We start from the raw sequence: 19,918 nt of genomic DNA on the forward strand, positions 1-19,918 counted from the left end.
ACATATTACCTGTATGTGCACTTGTAATTTATATCCTGCACTTGCTGCTTATTGCACTCCTGGTTAGACCTAAAATGCATTTCGTTACCTTGTACTTGTACATGTGTAATGACAATAAAGTTGAATCTAATCTAATTTTTTTTTCTTTTTCTAAAGATGTTTGGTGACCAAATCCTTATTTGCTGAGAAATCGATGAAAATCTTCTTTCTCAAAGGGGGCGTAATCATGAGCAAAAACGAAAACAAAACCCCGGTGCGATCTCGTACTAATTATTCATGATGCTAATAAATATTCATGAAGTGGGTGGGCCATAAAGTCACGTGATCATGTCACCGTTGTGAGCCGCAAGGAAGTTTTTTTCCCGTTACTTCTTCTGCTTTTACAATGTGAAGTTTGACTTGGAATAACGCCACTCATACTCTGAAGGTGAGGTATAATTACACTATACTAAACTAATACTGTAGCGACACGTTTAATAAACAGGACACGAAATGAGCGCGTCTCCGAGTGTAATGTATTATTATATGTACAAATATTGGGAGATTCAGAAGGTGAGGGCTCTGTCTCAAAACGTACTTGCTGCCTACTTAGACAAGCATTTGAAAAATAAAAACCATAACTGTGGATTACGACGTCTAAAGTACCTATGCACTGAAGTAGCGTTAGTCAGCTAGGTTTGGACACAGTCGTGACCTGTACCCAACTTCCGCTTTAACAGATAAGTGGGTAACCTAGCTCTTTATTTTACAGATGTACATACTAAGTACTTATTATAGTAATTACAATAACTAGGTACTAACTCTAAACCTCTGCTCCACCCCATGTAGTACTTTATATGTAAGTAAAATAAAGTGCAACTGATAAGCATAGCCTTTCTACTTTTACATTAACTGCTAGGTTCAGATCTCCTCAGAACACAAAACTATCTCATTTTATCGCTAAACATTATTCTGTACACTTTATGAAGTCAAAAAATACCGTTTTTTTTATTTACTGTCTATACCCATCTCTTTGGTGGATATGTGCTAAAATAATCAACTAATAAATAAATGCTTATTTTATTTAAACTGTCATTTTAGTTATAAGTCATAACGTATAGAGTGTTTCTTTGGAAACATCAACTAATGTGTTCAACATTTATCTTTGCTATGTTTTGTTCCGTGTCAGTGGAGATGTAATATTTTGCAAATATGTGAAAGATGTAGTTTAGGGAGTCTTTGGGAAACTATAAAAGGTTCAGCATTACTCGTATTGTTTTATTTTATAGATACTGTGAGGTAAAAGATGTCCAGGCTTTCTTCCCGTAGCTCTCAACTGCTGTTTTCGGACCAAAAGTGTGCTAAATGTCTGTTAGAGGTGTACGTCAAGCGCAGCCTTAGCCTGAATGAAGGATGCAAGAAACATCAGCTAAATAAGCTCAACAGGTTTAAACCGGGAAGGCAGTCCAAACGGGCATCCAGTGACACCTCCACCCACCGTCTGAGAAAAGAGGGGCTCCTGAAGACCGTCGAGTGCCCCGAATGCAGCAGACCCTTACTTCTTGTGAGGAGTAAGAGCCTCAAAGCACCGAGCAGAACCAAATCATTCTTCAGAGGCTTTCTCCAGCTCTTCTCTAAGAAGAAGACCGAGCCCAAAGAGAAAGTTGAACGAGTTACAGAAACCGACTCTGGACAGTGTAGACTACAACGGGGGCTTCGCTCGCCTCACAAAGGCTCACCTGGACACGGTGGGACCCTGAGGAAGAATCACTCTCTGAGAAGGATCTTCTGCAGCAGGCAGAACGACGAGAAAAGAGAGACGTTAGCAAAGGACTCCTCTCTTGTTCTTGGAGGTGCGGAGGGGCTCTCAGATGGTAAGTCTTGAAATTGACGGGCCAGATCAACTGAACTGAATCAAGTGAACTGTCAAAATCATAATTTGGCCACTTAATTACAGTCGGAAAGAAGAATTAGCCATTTAAGGCCTGTTCGCATCAAGTTTTAATGGGTAAATAATTTTCATATTACAAAAATAATGGTAATGACACAGGGCAAAAATCTAATTAGAATCACTTTAGACCATTTTTTTAAACTAATGAATGATAGAAGCATTGACAGCCAATCAGAAACTAGCTTGCAGACAACAAAAAGACAACGCAAGCTTATAATAAACCGGACGTTATTGAGTGTTGGTGTGAATACTAATGTAATTGTCGTTATACATTAGTTATCTTTGGAGTTATCATTTTTGGTGTGAATAGGCCACTGTTCTGGCTTAACTTAACTCACACCTGTGAATTCATATCATATGAAGATGTGTAGAAGAGCGAGACTTCACTTTTAAAGGGGTAGTTCGCCTAAAAATGAAAATTCTGTCATTATTTGCTCATCTTCATGCTGTTCTAAACCCACAGGACTTTGGTTAATCTTCAAAACCCAAATCCTAAAAGCCCCAAAGATACTTTTAATGAAACCTGAGAGGTTTCTCCATTAAAAGTCCAGAAATATGTAATGAAGGAGTCCATTTTTTGAAGAAACACAACCAAAGTCTCATCAGTTTGGAATGGCAGAGAGTAAAAAAAATATTTATATTCTTTTTTGTGACAAGTGGGTGTGAGAAATGAAAGTGTTGCGCCTTATGAACGGGGGTATTTCCATTAGCATTTTCATTCTGCTCGTGCTATACGTTATTTTTACACATCCGTCTCAGCATTTTCTCAGCAACATGAGAAAACAGGCGTTTCTGTGACTTCAGTGTAGGTGCGAACAGTCCTTTACACCGACATTTGTTAAGGTTTACTCTACCCCAACATGAACATGTTGTCATCAGTCGCTTACTGAAGATATTTAAGAATGAAATGAAAACCGGGAGGTTTGCAACTGTCCCATTGACTGCCAAGTAATGAACACTGTCCAGGTCCAGAAAACTATGAAAGACGTCGTCTGAAAAGTCTTTTCGACGCTTCATAATGCTACAGTTGAAGCACTGATGACAGATGGAGTATTCAGACGATGTCTTTCGTACTTCCGTGCACCTTGACGGTCGTCAACAGGGCTGTTTTGGGTCACCACTGATTTCCATGGTAGGAAAAAAAAAATACTGTGGAAGCCAGAAGAGCCTGTTTACGAACTTCCTTCAAAATGTCTTCCTCTGTGTTCAGCAGAACAAAGAAATTCATAAAGGTTTGTAACTCCTCGAGGCTGAGCAATTGATGACAGAATGTTCATTTTTGAGTGAACCGTTCCTTTAAGCTCTCTCCCGTCCACCAGGCCTGTACACTAAAGTGCTAATGTATCGCTGGTCCAAACAGCTACGTGTGTGAACCTTTCCTCTGTTTGTAGTGAGCGTGGACTCCGATAATACGTACTTTGAGAAGGTGTCAGAAGAACTGGAGTTGATTGTGAAGGAGATTCAGTGCAGTTCACCAGAAGATGCTCCGCTGCCCTCTGTTGCTTCTCTAGGAGACTGCAGCTCTTCAGGTGAGCCTCTCTGTAAAATCCCACCAGCGGGAAACATTCACGAGCACCACTAATTATTTATTTAATTTTAATTTATTGAAGCTTCATGTTGCAAAAAATGCTTGCAAAAACGCAGGTGTCTCCTCAGGTGATGACACTACAGAGCGGATTATCAGCCTGCTGAAGCAACACGGAGATGCTATCGATCAAAGAGTAAGCGTTTAACTCATATTTAATTTCTATTGTAGGTTCAACAGAGCCTATTTTTAACATATGAAGACCCAAATCAATAAAACAGCAATAAATGCCCCTCGTACCATTTCTGTGTAAATTTCTTTTTAGATAAACGTGAACAAGAGTGTCCAAGACTTCCTCCAGAAGCTGTCTTACATCTCCTTCCAGCAGCTCGCCGACCGCTACATAGCCCAGATCCCCAGTCCTCTTCCTCAGACCACAGACGCCTCTGCCGAGCTGGTCAGGCTGGCCTTCACCCTGGACTTCACCGCTAAAGTGGCTGGACTGTGCAGCCAGGCGGTCGGCCGAATCATGGGGTTCGGTTACCAGTACCTTCAGGACTCCTTCACGCTAAAGTGCGCGGCCCACAGACAGGTGAGAACACGCAAAGTCAATCTATGATAGAATGTTTGTTTCGGCTCTCCTGTAAAGTTAGTGAAATGTGACTCTTTCCGGTTCCCACCCCTCGTGGTCATGTATTTACGTTACGTTACGTCTGCCTAATTTTGCGGAAGCACTGGCTTGTTTTTGTAGCTCGCTTTTTTGTAGCTGCCTCTTTTTCCCACTGGAGAAGGAAGTTAGGAGTTTTGAAACTGAAAGTTGTTCATTATAAATCGAACTTTTAGTTATTAAGTTACAGTTGTTCCCCGGTTTCGTTTCCCGTTTTTTTTTGCCGTTGGATTTAAGTGGTTTATTGTAAGTGGCTTGATCACATGTCGTGTTTTTCGTTTCCTGGTAGGTGCCTGAAGACTTGGAACAACAGAGTACAAGTGAAACAGACTGACTGTGAAGGGAAGAGGGGGGACTGTAATAATCCTAGCTGCTTTTGTGAATACGCCAAAGTTAGTCACTTTTTACTGTAAAATTTATACAGTAACCGACTGTAAAATATACAACCCGATAAGACTAAAACTGTGAATTTTTTTTTTACACCAGATTAGCATATTCTAATGACTTCTGAAAGGTAATATGATGATTTTAAAATGTATTAAAAAAACTATTAAATTTGAATACCATTTCAAAATATTACTGCTGTTACTGTTTTGTGGATGAGATAAATGTATGAGACTTCTTATAAAAACACTTTTAAAATATCATACCCAAAATTTCGAAACGTTTATCGGGGTCTCACGCTGTGTCTAACCTCAATTCAGAAAAGATATTTACGCTAAATGACATTACACACGGGTATTAAATGCGTAATATATGAATCGCGACTATCATGTGTTATTTGGCTGGATCAGGTTGAACATCTTGCATTTTACGCCATTTATAAAAGGTCATTCGTACTGGTTTCTAACTGAGGAGGTGGCACGGATATTTGTTTTGATGGTGTGCTGTTTGTGGCATTGTGCTGAAATCGTTTAGCAAAACCGCATTTGGTTTCTTTTGGAGAGTTAATGTCTTTATGAATGCTTGCTGTGAAATAATGGCAGCGCTTGTTGGGGGATGTGAATGGCAGCAGTGGCGTCTGGGAGTGTATTAGCCACCCTTGACATTTCGGTGCGTCCCGTAAAACACATTCTGCATTGAGCTCCGATGCTAATCGATCTCGACTGATTCCTGGAGTTTGAATTCAGAGCTTGACGAAAGAAGAGTCCTGTGATCTTACCACCTAACCACCTAATTAAGAGTCAGCTGTCGCCATGCAACACACACAGGTGTCCTGTGTATATATATATATATATATATATATATATATATATAAAATACATTTGAAACCTGCTTTTTCACTGTGCATTCGGGTTAATCTCAATCAAACTGCAGTTGGGTTATTTAATAGGTTAAAAACAACTAAAAATACAGCTAATACAATAAAAACTGGATTTTTGGCATTGTTAAAATTTGAATATATATTATATGTATATATCTGTAACGGGACACACAAGGCGAGAGACTTTCGGATCCAAAGCGCGAAGCTTTATTCGAAAACATGTTCAAAACAGCGGTGAACAGTTATGTAGGAGGGAAGCAGAGAGCAGTTCGAGAAACAAGCGAGGGACAGTCCGCGGTGAACGTAATCCAAAGGGACGAAAAGGGTAGCAAGCAATAATCCAATCGAGACTAAAGACTGGCACTAAACAGGCATAAAACTGAAATCTAACGAAGAAACTAAGAGGGAACAAGCGGGAAAATGGCTTGCGCAGAGTACCTATCTCTAGGAGAGGGATAAACTCTTAACAACACTGCTTGGTACAGAGATTGAAAGGTGTGAGTGATTACAGCCGTGTGTGTGGCGTCAGTGCAATGGATGATGGGAAATGCAGTGCAGGGTGCAACGGTTTGTGCGGGAATAATGAGAGTTCACGACACAATTGATCGTGTATATATATGAAAATGTTCTTTTGCATAAATTATCATGATTGATTATAATATTTTCACATATAAAAGCCCGTTTTAAATGCGTGATAAAATATCAAGTGCATTATCAAGCAAACAACACAAACTAATTATTCGCGTAATGCTAAAGCACAATGTTACAACCGGAAAACATGACAGCTTAACTGAGATTGATATTTATAAATGTGTTTTCATTTCTTCCCACAAAATTGCAGATCTGTCTTACTTCTGATATAAATGGTAGAATAAAAATAGTAATATTATAATATCTGTGAATCTTTAAAAAATACTAATATTAGGTAAAATAATATATAATAATATTTTAATACATTAAGCCCTAAAATACATTTAGTAAAATTATTTTTTTAATATGCTCTTATATGCCTTTTAGTTCACCAGGAAAAAAAAAAGTGCTCATAAGACATAACTGAATTTCACGGGGTCTTTACAAATAAAATAATCCTATATTAGTATTCAGTACTTTGCATTAAAACAGTGAAGCTTTCTCTCTGAAGGAGCGTAGAATAATATAAAGTGTCAGCTGACGAGTGACGTTAATCATCTTGCATTCCTAGCATGTTTTAATTTCTCTTCACATCGGCCATGTGCTGCTGTAATGTGTGCTGCACTTCTATCTTGCGTCTTCTCCACTTGCTCTCCGTCTCTAGTGAAAACAGGAGCGTGTAGAGCTTCGGGAGGGTCTGCTCCACGGAGGGAGTCGGCGGGGAAACAGCCGAGACGTGGCCGTTCTGATTGGAGGAGGACAGCTCTCGGCGCCTGTGAGCTTGAGCCGGCATCAGGCTGATCACACTCAGCATTCTTGGCAGAAGACAGTTTTGATTTGCTAAATTTCCGCATCGGCAGCATTAACGTTTAATAGCAGAAATACGTTTTTATTGTGTGTGTGCTTACATATCTCCAAGAGCTTTCCACGAGGAAGACAGTATGATTTTGATCACGAAAATCATGAAGACCTTAATTCCATGCCAGAGCCAGTATGCCAGAGTCATAGTGTCGCTGATCCATTTCTGATACCTGCGAAACAAAAAAAAACACTGCTTAGGAGCGGCATAAGAGCGTTGCCTTTCAGGTCAGGGGTGTCCAGCATGGGGGCTAACCTTCGGTGCTTCTATTTATTTAATTTCTAGACCGTTTCGACGACAACAACATAAACGTTACGCACGCGAGTGCCCTTGTGGCCCTAACTTACCTTCCGGTAGACATCCCAATAAAATCGATAACAACAGCTAAGTCCTTCTAGAGTGTTCTAAGCTCTGAGCTTACAGACGCTGCCTTACACGCAGGATGAAATGAGAGGTCATCTTCCCCCACCTTCACCCACGAGGCCGACTTTATCGCCCATCGTTAGCCAGCGGCGCTAACCACGAAGGTAAACCGACTTAATGCGACACACAGTTTACTGGCGTCTTTCCTGATTCACGAAATGATGAATTCACCGAGACACGAGGCATCGTTCTTTCCAGAAAGACTCACTGTACCTCTTAACACCTTCTGACGTTCATTCGTGTTTATTTTGTGATATAACTACAAATGAAGAGACGATCAGCTGATGTTACGTTTGAAGAAAGTTTGACTTTGTTTCGTATTAAAGTAGAGGTCAAGAAAGGTAAGTCTATTTTGCATTACTAATCATTTTTGTAAACGGACTGTAATCGGTCAGTACCTGTCCCAGAAGGCCGTGGCGCTCCAGATGGGCAGCGTGAACAGTAAGAGCAGGTATGAGAGCGCCCGCTGAGGTAAAGCCACATTCGCGTTCCTCACAATCTCCAGCTGCCCCATGATATTAGACAGCAGCACTGAAACAGAGAGGAGGGTGTCTAACACTTTACTGAATCCTCCACCGTCAGAAACAGAAACGGGACTCTGCTGTACCTGTCTTGACCTCTACTGGTGAGGTCCTATGTGCTGTGGGATCTGGATGGTATGGATAACCCCATTGACCACGGGCCGTTCAGGGCAGTATTGATGGGATTCCTCTTCGTGGTGATGGGACTCCTCGGTCTGCGTCAGCATCCAGTGATCTGAGCTCACCGAATCATCAGACGCGTCCGACTCCCTTCTCCGGTCAGGATACAGCGGCAGTGCATCTGTCCGGGGAGAGAACTGAAACTGGGTAACGATACACAGTACAGCAACAGACAAAACTCCCTGTCCAACTTCTACATTTACATTCAGAAAGGTTCCTATTATAATACTTTATATTTTTCTAAACAATGCGATCAGTAGTATTCATAGGTTCCATAATGAAACAAGTTTGGGATTGGAAATAATTTGACGTTTTTTAAAGAATAAATGCTCACCAAGACCACATCGTAAAACACTGTAAAATAATAAAATATAACAATTTAAAATGCCCCCATTAAGGATTTTTACAAATATTTTGTAATAATGTAAAATTGATAATAATAATCAATTTTGATTAATTTATTATTTTATGCGTCCAACCAATCAGCAATTGAACGAATAAATAAAAATCTTACTGACCCCAATGGTTTTTGCATTATTTTTTTTTTTTAGCACATTATTTTGTGATTTAATTATTAGTAGTAGTAGTAGTACATGTTATAGTTTTGTTTTTATAGCCTATAATTTAGTTTCAGTTTGAATGGACGTTTGGCAGAGTTAACAGTATAAAAACGGAAATCGGTAAAGTATACAAATATAATGCCAAAATGAAGCAGACGCTAAAATCTGCACATGTTGTGATTATTTCCGATGTGAATAATAATTAAAATAAATGCATTTGGTTATGACGGTTAATTACATAATCATGATTATGTTGTAACTGTGCTGTATTAATCACTTTTTCGTGAAGAACCGCGGACAAATCATAACTGGGACGAATGATAAAGGCGATCGCATTTGACAGAAAAAGGCTCATATTTGATTTGTTTTAATTTTTTTATATAAAACTTTAAGCATGTGTGTGATGTGATGTTGGTTTGATTGCTTGTGCTACATGAGAAGTTAAGAAGGCTAGGTTTAACGCGGGCTCGGTTCCGGTCTGAGTTAAACATGTGGCGCTCAAACAGTAAAGCCCCGCCCTTCTTTGATTTGATTGGCCATCTAAAGCATTCTGACATTGACGAGCTCTGTCTGGAGTTGTTGTTTTTTTAAATCACCCTAACAAAAAAACACGGCAAATAAAATAATAAACACAGAAAATAAACATTGAATTTAGCGGGACATTTTTCTGCGTGAGAAAATGAACGTGCAGCGCGAGAGCGTGAGAACTGCGTCACTTGCGTGAGTCTCGCGCTGAACGCGTGACAGCTGGCAGCTCCGCGTCTGTGCGTCAAAAATTACACGAAGGGCTTTACGGTATGTTTTACTCCATACGCCAATAATAAATAATAAATGAATAATAATAATGATAATAATGTAAATCTGATAATATCTCACTGCTCTGCTGCAGGAAGTATACGGTGTCTTGGTATCCGCTGTAGAAAGCCCTCTTCAGGATCTGACGATCAACAATAAAAACAGTTAGTTCATGGTGACAAACTCCACCAAATCACTTATTCACCCATATTACACACACAAAAGAGATGATTTGTCACATTTGTGAATATTAGGGGTAATTCTACTTCAGTCGTTTCGCATTTAATTGAATCTGGCACTCATCTGGAATGATCTGCTCGATTTATTAGCAATTTCTGAGTGAAATCGCATCAATTATTAAACCTTAAGCTACACCTTTTTCAGTGGACCAAAAAAAAAAAAAAAAAAAAAGGTTACACAATGTTCAAGCTCTTTGTTTGTTCAGGGTTGTGTTTACTCACTAAACAAAAAGCACCGTAGAAATGTCAGTGTTACAGATCTCACCTTCCAGTCCCGAGGAAACAAGGCGTTCACCAGCCGGATGAAGTTGGTGACGGAGCACTGGAAGGAGAGCTGCTGGATGATGGCGTCGCACAGGATGATGGAGGTGTCTGACGGACAGATGACCATGTCTCCAGCGAACGGGGAGATGGTGAGGGTGGGGGAGGAATCCTCGAAGGGCTGGATGTTTGTGAAACCTCCGTCCATGTAGTGCTGGGAACATACAGGGCTGGGGCTTATTCTGGGCTGTCGGCCGGTGGGGTGCATTTCTGACGTTTTTTTAAGCACTTACGCCAACACTCTTACTCACCTCACCTTTATACTGCGGTGGGATCACGCCAGAATACACAGGGACAAAACAGCTACACAAGAGGGCCTTATAGAGGACGGAACGTGGCCGTTTAGAGGAGAAGTGAAAGAGAAAGAAAAACAGCGTTTGAACGATATTACAAACTCCTAGAGAGAACACGATTTCCTCATCAGTAGATAAGCCCAAGGGATGAATGTCATCCGGTTCTTCATCTTTCTTGAAAAGAAGGGCTGCACGTGTTTCTAAGAAAACCTGATTCCATAGACATTACTATATTATATGCGCTTTAATAAAGGCATTGTGTTTATTTTAGTATTTTCAATGAACTAACCTAAATGTGAGCACTATTTACTTCTAATGAATCATTAACTCATTCTACTGGTTTGAATACATCATTTGCGGCTAACAAGGATAATAAAACATCTACCTTTTTGCACGTGAGCTTATTAAACAGTAATTCGTACATAAAAGTTTGCACATAACCTATCAACGTATCAACAATGCAGAGATTCCAGTTTATGATTTAATTAGCCTACGATGGATCGCAAATGATTTGTTAGCGCTATGTTACCGTGTATTATTAATAACCACAGTGCTCACTTTAATAAGCTCGTTGCTGGAACTAAATTCTGACACGATGACGTTTTTTCCGTCAGACATGCGCGTCATGGAGATGTGCAGACGGCCGCTGGCCAGAGTGTGTGCGTTATCGGGCAGACAGCGCTGCAGCGTGACCTCCAGCCACCGGAAAATATCCACCGCGGGACTGAGAAGACCCAAAGGATGCTGTTTGGTAAACCGCGCAAACTCCAAAAGCTGGTCTCGAACACGTCCTGAGAGAAGAAAGGGTGGCTTTAATTACTGCTGACTCAATTGCAAGTCGTGACTCTTTAATCCAAGTGACTTAGGGCACATTACAGATCTCTTGCAGAGAGATATCACAAACGCGTGTCAAAAGCAAAAAGTCTGTTTGAACTTACATTAAAAAGGTGTACCAAATAAGCCAGGCTTATTTCAGTTAGTCTGACTTATTGAGGACCAGAAAAACTGGCAAAAAGACGGATTAACTGAAATAAACCTGGTTTAGTTGGTAAACTTGTTTTGTGAAACAGGCCCCAGGTAAACGGGTAAAAAATTAGACATCGCCGTGCTCATACAGCTGCATTAATGATTGCAAACTTTTTTTATATCAAACATTTTGAGAAAATGTATGCTTTAATATGCAAACGAGGTGTTATCTACATAATTATGTGCTAATTTCCTTACATTAGATCAAAAACCTCAAGACTGGATGAAGCCGGGATCAAAATTTAGGTTTGTTGAAATATTAGATTCAGAGGTTTTAAGAGGAGATCTCTTTGTATCACTCACATAAATTAAAAGAAGTATTGAGAAGTATTTTGTAGTGTAGTGTTTTTGTTCCAATGGCCTAAAAAATACTTAATTAGTCTAACAATTAATCACGATTAATCGCATCCAAAATAAAAGTTTTTGTTTATGTAATATGTTTGTGTATATTTATTATGTATATTTAAATACGCCGATATATATTTTTAGAAAATATTTATATATTTCTATTCATATATTTAATATCTAAACATATTTTTCTTAAATTTAGAAATGCACGTGTTTGCATTCATATATCCATGATAAATACATATGTTATGTAAAAAAAAAACTTACTTTGGATGTGATCAATCAACATGAATCTCATGACAGTGCTAAAAAACCTTAAATCTAACAATTTACAAGATCAAGAAAAAAAAAACGTTTTTTTGCCTGCAGTAGTGAGAGTGAAGGAAAGTTATGAACAGAAAGATCTCATCTTGCCTAGATTGGTGCCACAGACGACGGCTGCAGCGACGAGGGAACCAGAAGATGCCCCATAGACCCTCGGAGCTCCTCGCAGGATCCAGGCGGCGTTATCCAGAAGACTCTGCGCCACACCGAGCTGGTACGTAGCTAGAAAACCAGACCCACAGAAAGACACGGAGAGGTCCTCGTTTTTAGACAGAATGCATAGCGGCGATGACATCCTCGATCTCGGTCGGTACGAGTTCTTCGACTCTCGAACTGGCTTTTGCATGGGGAGCATCGGCGCGGCATCTTAAAACGGGACGGTCACGGTGTTGTTAAATCAAAAAGATTTTTTGAGAAACCCACAGAAGTCCCTCCTTCCCCTCTGGGACACCGAAGCCGCTGAGGAGATCCGATTCTCAAATCAATTCCTCACTTCATGATGTCTAAACTAGACCTATTATATTAGCGTCTACGCGCTTTCAGAGGCCGTCAGAGATAAATGTCTGTGTTATTATTGTCCTTCGAGCAGTCATATGCTTGGCATTTAATAAATGTCTTAAAATGAGCACAGTCATGACTAGATTACCATAGAGATGATAGATTTCAAGCACGCGCACAGGAAGAACTAGAAGAGCTGGGACTCACTAAACCTAAACGTTATTAACTCCCACTTCTAAAACTTCAGAGTCGTCATGTAGATAAAATAACTGTAAATGTACCCAGCGTTCTCATAGCTGGGGGGGGTTTACAGTAAGTAATAATTCAGACATATCACTTCCCCCAGCTGAATGGACTGCTTTAAGGTGATTCTCAACAGTTTTGACCCATCGGTCACGGCAATGTAAAATGGTCCCATGACTTTTCCATTTGATCAGTATTTACTGGATGAGGATTAAAAGCGATAAAACATAACCAGAAGCCTAGAAGCTATCGATTTCTCGTCTTCTGCATTTAAATGACTTTTCCAGGTCTAAGAATAAAACTTTTAAAATCGTCATTTTTCAAGACAGTGGGAAACCTGGTTCTTTAAATATATTACAAATATATTACTGTCTTTTGACAGCTGTTTTGTATTTAAGTCATTTTTAAATTAGCTGACGATTTCAGCAGTGTTTTTCAGATCATTTCATATTCATAGGTCACGTGGCTTTCATTAGATAAAATAAAATATGTGCAATTTTTTTGTCATGCACTGAATATGTGCTGTAAGAAAACTAAAAAAGCAGTAAAAGAAATGATAAAATAAAATTTTAATCAAATATCAAATTCATACATTTCGACCTAAAAACCGCTCATAAGCGTCCTACTTGTCAACTCCCTTCATGCAGTTAATGATTTAATTCTGTAGGTTATTAATGATATTTGATGAATTGTATAAATCGACAATGTGATGTTATTACACAGTAATGAAGTGCAGTTCGCAAATCTGTAAAAAAATAACATTGCACAGTTTTACAACCTGAGAGAAAGTTCTTGTTCCTATCAACTATGAGAATCAATCAGAATTGTGTTGAGAAATTAGTGTCGCTTAGCTTTTAACGCAGACCAACAGCAAACAACTGGACACTGCTACCCTGAGTCAAAACCGTGTGGTCTGAGACTGTGGGACGTTTCCGGAGAAACCAGCCATCTGTGGTGCTGCTGATGGCATTTCACATCGACGGAAGATCAGCTCTGGGTTTCTCATTCAGTTATGAACCGCTACGGCTGATCCTGGATCAGAACGAGGCAGGGAATGTTAGGGGATCGGTGATATGCTGAAGTTGTGATCGGAGCTGGGGCTCATGGTAGTAGGAGTCGATACGGGAGATACTTCCAGAGCCTCTTCTCGGTAGTCGGGGGATGCAGGGCTGTCAGGAGACTCGGACACTTCTGTGCGGTCTGACCTGCCTTGCATGATTTCCTCGGGAGTCTTCAGAAACCTGCGGCACAGAGGGAGTGTTTGAAAACACCAGAGCGAGTGTGATCGGAAAAAATATATAGGCCGAGCCGGTTTCATTTATACAGTTTTAGCTCCCCCTTGTGTGAGTTCAAAAATCTACTAAATGATAAAGAATTTCTGCACTTTATTGTACAGTACGTGAACTTACGTGTACAGTACTTGTAGTGTACTTACATACATAATATATAAGATAACTACATGGGGTAGGGTTGATATTGTAATTACTATAATAAGTAGTGAATTTCAAATAAAACTGGTACAAAAATAGGATTCAAATGAATTTTTATTCAATTTAATATACTTCAACATCATGCTTACAAATATTTTAAATGCTGAACTAAAGTTTAAATGCATTTAGATGAACTTCAGATTGTGAGTGTGGACTAGAGTACATCTCTATATGTAATTTCATAATTATAATGGTGCACTAATAAGTGTCACACATCTAAAAATATGAAACGTTTTTAATTATGAAGTTGCAACTGCAGTATGTTGTTTAAAGCAAAAAAAAATTCATATATTTTCTGCTGAACAGTTTTTTTTTTTACATTATTTTAAAATTTCAAGTACACTACAATTATACTTTTTTTATGATCTAGTGCACTTCTATTTAAAACAATGGGCAACTCCCATTTGCCATCATTAATTGGAAATATACAGGAATTATATTATATAAGGAATTAATAAGTGCTTAATTAGTACTCATAAATGGCTAAAGGTTTGTTAATATGCAAGCTAATAAGCAACTAGTTAAGAGATCCTAAAATAAAGTGTTACCAAAATACAAATATGCATCAAATGCCTTTCGAGTGCCTCTACTCACCGGAAGAGCAGCCTCTGGCCTGTCTCCTTCTTGATAATGTTGAGCTTGTAGTAATGGCGTAATGCTCTGGACATTTTCTCATAGGTCATGTTGGCCCTGTTCTGCAATAACAAACAAACGGACCCAATCAATATCGATCCCACTTAAAGCAACGCAGAAGTGAGCTGGTCTTGACTGCTGCAGTACTTTGTGGTTTCCCCAGAGTCGTGCGAGTCCGTTGGGATCCACCACTCTGAAGATCATGGCGTCCCGATCCTCCCAGCGAATGAAGGCCTCATACCTGCTGTCCGACAGCAGCTGGTACACATAGTCCCATAAGAGTTTGCAGTCTAACGAAAAGACGGAACAGCGACAGGCATGTTTCTTCGCCATTCGTGAGGTAGCATTTTATGTTATCGGCAGTATTCAGTGTCGTGCGTGAGCACCTGCAATCTTTCCGTTGGCCTCCGAGGTTTGCGCGCTGTTTGAGGGTCTCGTGGGTTTACTGGAGAGGTTGAGAGGCTCGTCTGTGCAGTGGACGTTTACTGCTTGTCTGGAGACGTCTGGAGACGTCTGTTGATGTTTTTCTTTGGGAGAGTGAAGCTCTGAAAAGTAGGAAATTAAAGAAGAGCTATAAAATCTCAAGGGTGAAGTTTTCATAATCTTGTATTAAAATCTTGCATCAGTCAGGATCTAGGGGCCGAAGAACACTTTCACAACATCGTTTTAACATACAGTTCCATTTTAACATTCTTTTAGAAAAATGTGTGCAAAAATGTGTTTAATGAAGCCCCGGGCGTATGGCATGCCAAGAAGGAAACTAGATATCGTGGCCAAAAATTATTTTCTATGACTTCGTGTCCATATTGTCAACAATCGTGGCCAGGTTTTCCCCTTATTTACCCCTTATAGAGGTTAATTATGAGGTAAATATTAGTCATTTGTTTTAATGTTAATTATAAGCTAAACTAAAACTAGGGAATTAATCAAATCAGGTGATCAAATTTTTAATTCATGTCTACAGAATCCATATTTCATGTGTGGGGCTAGAAGATATATTTTTACAAAGATTTTATTATATACAAAAAAGGCCTTCCTTTTACATTATGGACTTTAAAAATAAACCTCTCAGAAATGTTTTATCACAGCTGCATCTAATCTTGAATAGTTCATCCAAAAGTGAAATTACATCCGAGATGAGTTTGAAGATTTGGACAAATGTAGTATTACATCACTTGCTCATCAATAAGCGAATGGGTGCCGTCAGCATTTCAACGTCATCTCAGATCAGAATCCAGTGACACATTATACTGTAAATGGTGCTTGATCTGTGCATGTGTGCACGCCACGCAATACTACAGCCAGGCGACTCTTGTTTTAGCAATTTTAGCATAGAGTTAATACATTTTCAGCAAGTTAGGGTGAGATGTAAGGGCTTTCTGGGGTCAGTAAAGACAGTGTAAGCGCTGACCTCTGTGCATGTCACGTGAACGCTCAGGCTCAGCAGGTTTCTTCTCCTGGCTCGGATCTGCGCTGCATCCGGCTGTTAGCACCCAGGAGTTCCTATTTACTGGACAGACCAGAATTTGTATGTGTTAGATGGAACATAAGGACCTGCAAGATTAGCTATCAAGCCTCTTTATTAACCGCAAAACAATTCATAAGATTACACGGAAACGGGCAGATATGAAAGAAATGCATTGTGTGCTATAGTTTGAATGGAGGCAGGTCTAATTTAGCCACACCTGTTGGCGACAGCTCTAGCTGATTTACAACCAGGAAGTTCCCTCCTTTATAAAGAAATGAGTGTTATTTAACTCCATGAAGCAGATCAGCGTGCTTCCCGTCAGTATCGCTTGCTATAAAAAAGTGCTCAGTAGTATGAAATGCAAAATGTCTTCTGGAGCAAAAACAGTGACTCAGTTCCTTCATCATTGTGTTTGCTGCAAGCTTCGGCAAGTCATTTATTCTCTGGCAACCGTTCAAATAGGAAGTCAGGCGTTTATCAAGAAGCCCGTATTAGAGGATTACACAAAAACAGCCCAAACGCGAAGAGTCCTTTCAGCGTTTAACCTTAAAAGTCCCGTAAATTTAAACCAAGCAGATAACCGTATAATCATACATTGGATGCATTGGATTGCATAGAGCCCAGCCGAACCCTCCCAAGCTTATTATGCACAAGTAGATCACCTGTCCCGTGGGAGTCGGGCGTCTGCTGTGAGCCGGACAGCGGACTGAAGATGGCACATCTCCTCTGCTGCTTCACATGTTGAAGGAGCTCGTACAGAACATCGCCTGTTCACAGCAGTTCCCATTCACACGGTTATCATGAGATCTAGAAACAGAACTGATAACTACAACTCATTTCAGATCACACACCAGAGCTGGGACAGCGGAGACGGAAGTCCTCTTTGGTCAGAAGACAAAGCGCCTTTCCGTTCATCTCAAATTTTTGGTGGTCGGCGCGTCGCAGAGAATATTCCCTCTGAGCCCAGCGCAGCCAGAGATTGACGTCCTCCTTGTTCCACAAAGACGGATTGATCCCTTACATTACAACCATAAAACACAGTGTTAGTTCACCCAAAAATGAACACACTGTCAGCATTTATTCATCCTCATGTCATTACAAACCTCTATGAATTAGTTTACTTTATGGTCATTTTATGGGAGTTTCGAAACGGACGTGGCTATGGATCTCCATGAAAGCACCATTGATTTATTATGTTTCTTGTCATATGGTGAACCTTTGTTTGTGCGTTTGGGCAAAATTCGAAATGGCGTGATGTCACCGGCACACGCTTTGATTGTTTGTAAGTGTGACTGAATGATTTCTGCCTATTCCTCTCACAAAACTTTACATTTATTTCATTTGTGATATATTATGTCAACGGCCAATGGTAATTATACAAAAATATGATATTAAATAAATAATCTGTACATATAATTTTATTATTTCCACATCGTTCCACGTCTTTTTTCGGAGCTTTTCATGTCTCAGCGTCGGCCAAAGCAAAGTGCGTCAAAAGGGTTCAATTTATCGCATTGTGGGCATAGAGGGTGCACCAACTATGCTAACTAGCTAACTATTAGCTAACTAGGGTCATTCTGGTTATTTTTATTGAAGTCTATTGGTAGTGAGAGGGAAACACACCCCTGATCAGATCAAATCTGAGTTAATTAGCGTAGCTTAGGTAGGGTATCTTTTGGTTTCATGTTCAAGTTCATGTTTGAACATCAAAACATCAGGAGATAGACATTTTAATATAATATAACACTTTACTTGATTAAAGTTTTTGCGTAAAAGTAGCTTTCCTGGGTATATAATTTTGTAGTTTCATAAACTAATATATAACAGCTTAACATTATTTACCTCACTCTACCTTTTGGATGGTATTATATTCTAATATCATTATCATCCCTCAGTTAGCTAGATATAGATCAAGAGTTGTTTTTTTTTACAGAGGCTCTCTGCTGTAATTATTATAAAAACATATTGAAATTACAACTTTGTAAATGCTTCGTATGACAATAACCGACCACATTGGCCGCACTGAGAGGCCCCCGAATAAAATTCTGCTTAGGGCCCTAGTTAAATATATGAAGAGAGCTGCTTCATGCATCTCAATCTGGAAAAGTGTGTCTTTGTATTACACATCTTTTGTGTCCTGTAGAAGAATGCACTCCATAATGCACTCCATAAGCTCTTCATGTAAATATTTGAGGTGGGAACATACGCAGTCTTCCAGGTAGCTTGCAGAGCTCATCAGGCACCGTCTCGTACCCCGAGGGAGGGTCGCTTTGAGGGTCGCGCAGAACCGCAGAACAAACCGGGGGTTCGTTCACATTACAACTCTTGTGTAGCTTGGAAGGGGAAGCGGAAAGAAACGTTCAGTTCAAATTCAGACCCCGTGTTTTCTGTCAGCATTTATATGAATGAATCAGAAGGCAAAGAAACCAGACATTCGACTCTCGCTGCATGAAAACAAACAGATCTCATACAAAGCAAAAGTGAAAGTAAATTTGAGGCACACAACAGTTTTTATTTTCAGTTTTGCACAGTCGCCTAATTTTTCTAATAAGGTTTAATTGCATCAAAAATCTACATTCGTGTTTAACTCTTTATTATGACATTTCAGAGGGTTTACAAAATAACAAAAGGTTAGCTGAATATAACATTTGCATAAAAAAGTGAGCAGTTTGGCTTGATTTCCACGTGATTTAAGCGTTTTTCTAATTAAATCACTGACCACTGATTCAAAGTCATTTGGTTTGCTATGCCTTTATTTGGTGGCGAGCGAGTGTGTGCGTCTATGAGGATCTTACCTTTATCAAAGGTGGCGGTGAGGAGGCGTCACTCATGTTCTGTAACCTTCAAGACTAACAAACTCCTAAATATTCGCCCCGGTATTAATGCCCGAGTGCCGTATCAATAGCCGATCGACATGCGCACCAAATGCGGCGTGTGGTGTCGCGCGAAGCCCCGCGAAGCCGAGTTCGTCTTTTCTTATGCGAGTCGCCGCGCTATTAAGAATCCTTCCGGGAAACGAAAACGAAAGAGAGCGGATCTGCGCGCACAGGAGCCTCGCGAGCACTGCAGGGAAGAGAGATCGCCCTGGTGCCGGTGGTTCAGGTGGCCGATCTGGTATTTCCTGAAAGCCCAGAAGGATTATAGGCGCGCGAAATGAGCAAATCTTTAAAAGTAACAAAAATAGGAAAACCTTAAAAAACGCTGCTGTGCTCCAGTGACACATAAAAGCCTATGATAAATATGATTATCTATATTAGGTTTTGTCAGAAGGGTGATGTCAATAAGAGAGTCCAGGGCTGCGTTTCCCAAAAGCATCGTGATCTTTAGTTGATCGTAAAAACGATCGTACGACTGATCATAACAGTATTACGGACTGTTTCCCAAAAGCATCTTAACTTAAGTAGCGCTAGAAAATCATCGTAGATCTAGGAGTAATAACTGGAGTATAATGAGGTCACCTGTAGGACAAGCCACGGATTACACCTTTTACTTTATTCACGTGCAATGTGATTATAATTAAAGCTTTTGGTTGTATTCTGTTGTACACTTTACTGCTAATATATATTATTATTATTATTATTACTACTTTTATAAATTATATAATAAAATTACGTCTAAATAAAAATGCCTTGCTGACGTTGAAATCCAGCCAATTACTGTACCCAAAAATAATGTCTTTAC

General features: G+C 39.7%; 3 protein-coding genes and 1 long non-coding RNA gene across 7 annotated transcripts; 2 read left to right on the forward strand and 2 right to left on the reverse strand.

Annotated features, from left to right (window-relative positions):
* The first annotated feature begins 302 nt into the window (after nucleotides 1–302).
* On the forward strand, nucleotides 303–4,698 carry LOC122328631. 4 transcript variants are annotated; one of them, XM_043224434.1, is made up of 6 exons: nucleotides 303–427; nucleotides 1,269–1,853; nucleotides 3,322–3,459; nucleotides 3,575–3,651; nucleotides 3,781–4,047; nucleotides 4,412–4,698. In XM_043224434.1, the coding sequence occupies exons 2-6, from the start codon at nucleotides 1,286–1,288 to the stop codon at nucleotides 4,454–4,456; spliced, it is 1,095 nt and encodes a 364-aa protein (XP_043080369.1). In that variant the 5' UTR covers nucleotides 303–427; nucleotides 1,269–1,285; the 3' UTR covers nucleotides 4,457–4,698. The 4 variants fall into 4 exon arrangements, with proteins under 4 accessions (XP_043080369.1, XP_043080371.1, XP_043080368.1 ...); XM_043224436.1 differs by lacking the exon at nucleotides 303–427 and having other exon boundaries at nucleotides 434–1,853; nucleotides 4,409–4,698; XM_043224433.1 differs by lacking the exon at nucleotides 303–427 and having other exon boundaries at nucleotides 434–1,853.
* Nucleotides 4,699–5,570: 872 nt separating this feature from the next.
* Nucleotides 5,571–13,065, reverse strand: pnpla1 (patatin-like phospholipase domain containing 1). The gene is made up of 10 exons (XM_043224437.1): nucleotides 11,996–13,065; nucleotides 10,766–10,998; nucleotides 10,166–10,231; nucleotides 9,859–10,068; nucleotides 9,436–9,496; nucleotides 7,966–8,120; nucleotides 7,875–7,917; nucleotides 7,697–7,829; nucleotides 6,925–7,047; nucleotides 5,571–6,831 (listed from the first exon to the last, which is right to left on the reverse strand). Exons 1-10 carry the CDS (start codon nucleotides 12,258–12,260, stop codon nucleotides 6,594–6,596), a joined length of 1,527 nt encoding a protein of 508 aa, XP_043080372.1. The 5' UTR covers nucleotides 12,261–13,065; the 3' UTR covers nucleotides 5,571–6,593.
* Nucleotides 9,869–17,214, forward strand: LOC122328634. The gene is made up of 5 exons (XR_006247817.1): nucleotides 9,869–10,006; nucleotides 10,822–10,958; nucleotides 11,437–11,479; nucleotides 12,000–12,119; nucleotides 17,080–17,214. It is a non-coding gene; the product is annotated as an uncharacterized LOC122328634 (long non-coding RNA).
* etv7 (ETS variant transcription factor 7) lies at nucleotides 13,198–19,304 on the reverse strand. Its single transcript, XM_043224432.1, has 9 exons — nucleotides 19,033–19,304; nucleotides 18,444–18,570; nucleotides 17,089–17,253; nucleotides 16,900–17,004; nucleotides 16,181–16,279; nucleotides 15,156–15,314; nucleotides 14,917–15,059; nucleotides 14,731–14,831; nucleotides 13,198–13,887 (listed from the first exon to the last, which is right to left on the reverse strand). The coding sequence occupies exons 1-9, from the start codon at nucleotides 19,066–19,068 to the stop codon at nucleotides 13,704–13,706; spliced, it is 1,119 nt and encodes a 372-aa protein (XP_043080367.1). The 5' UTR covers nucleotides 19,069–19,304; the 3' UTR covers nucleotides 13,198–13,703.
* Between the last annotated feature and the right edge of the window lie 614 nt (nucleotides 19,305–19,918).

This window comes from Puntigrus tetrazona, chromosome 23 (assembly GCF_018831695.1).
Source record: "Puntigrus tetrazona isolate hp1 chromosome 23, ASM1883169v1, whole genome shotgun sequence".
Classification (NCBI taxonomy): domain Eukaryota; kingdom Metazoa; phylum Chordata; class Actinopteri; order Cypriniformes; family Cyprinidae; genus Puntigrus; species Puntigrus tetrazona.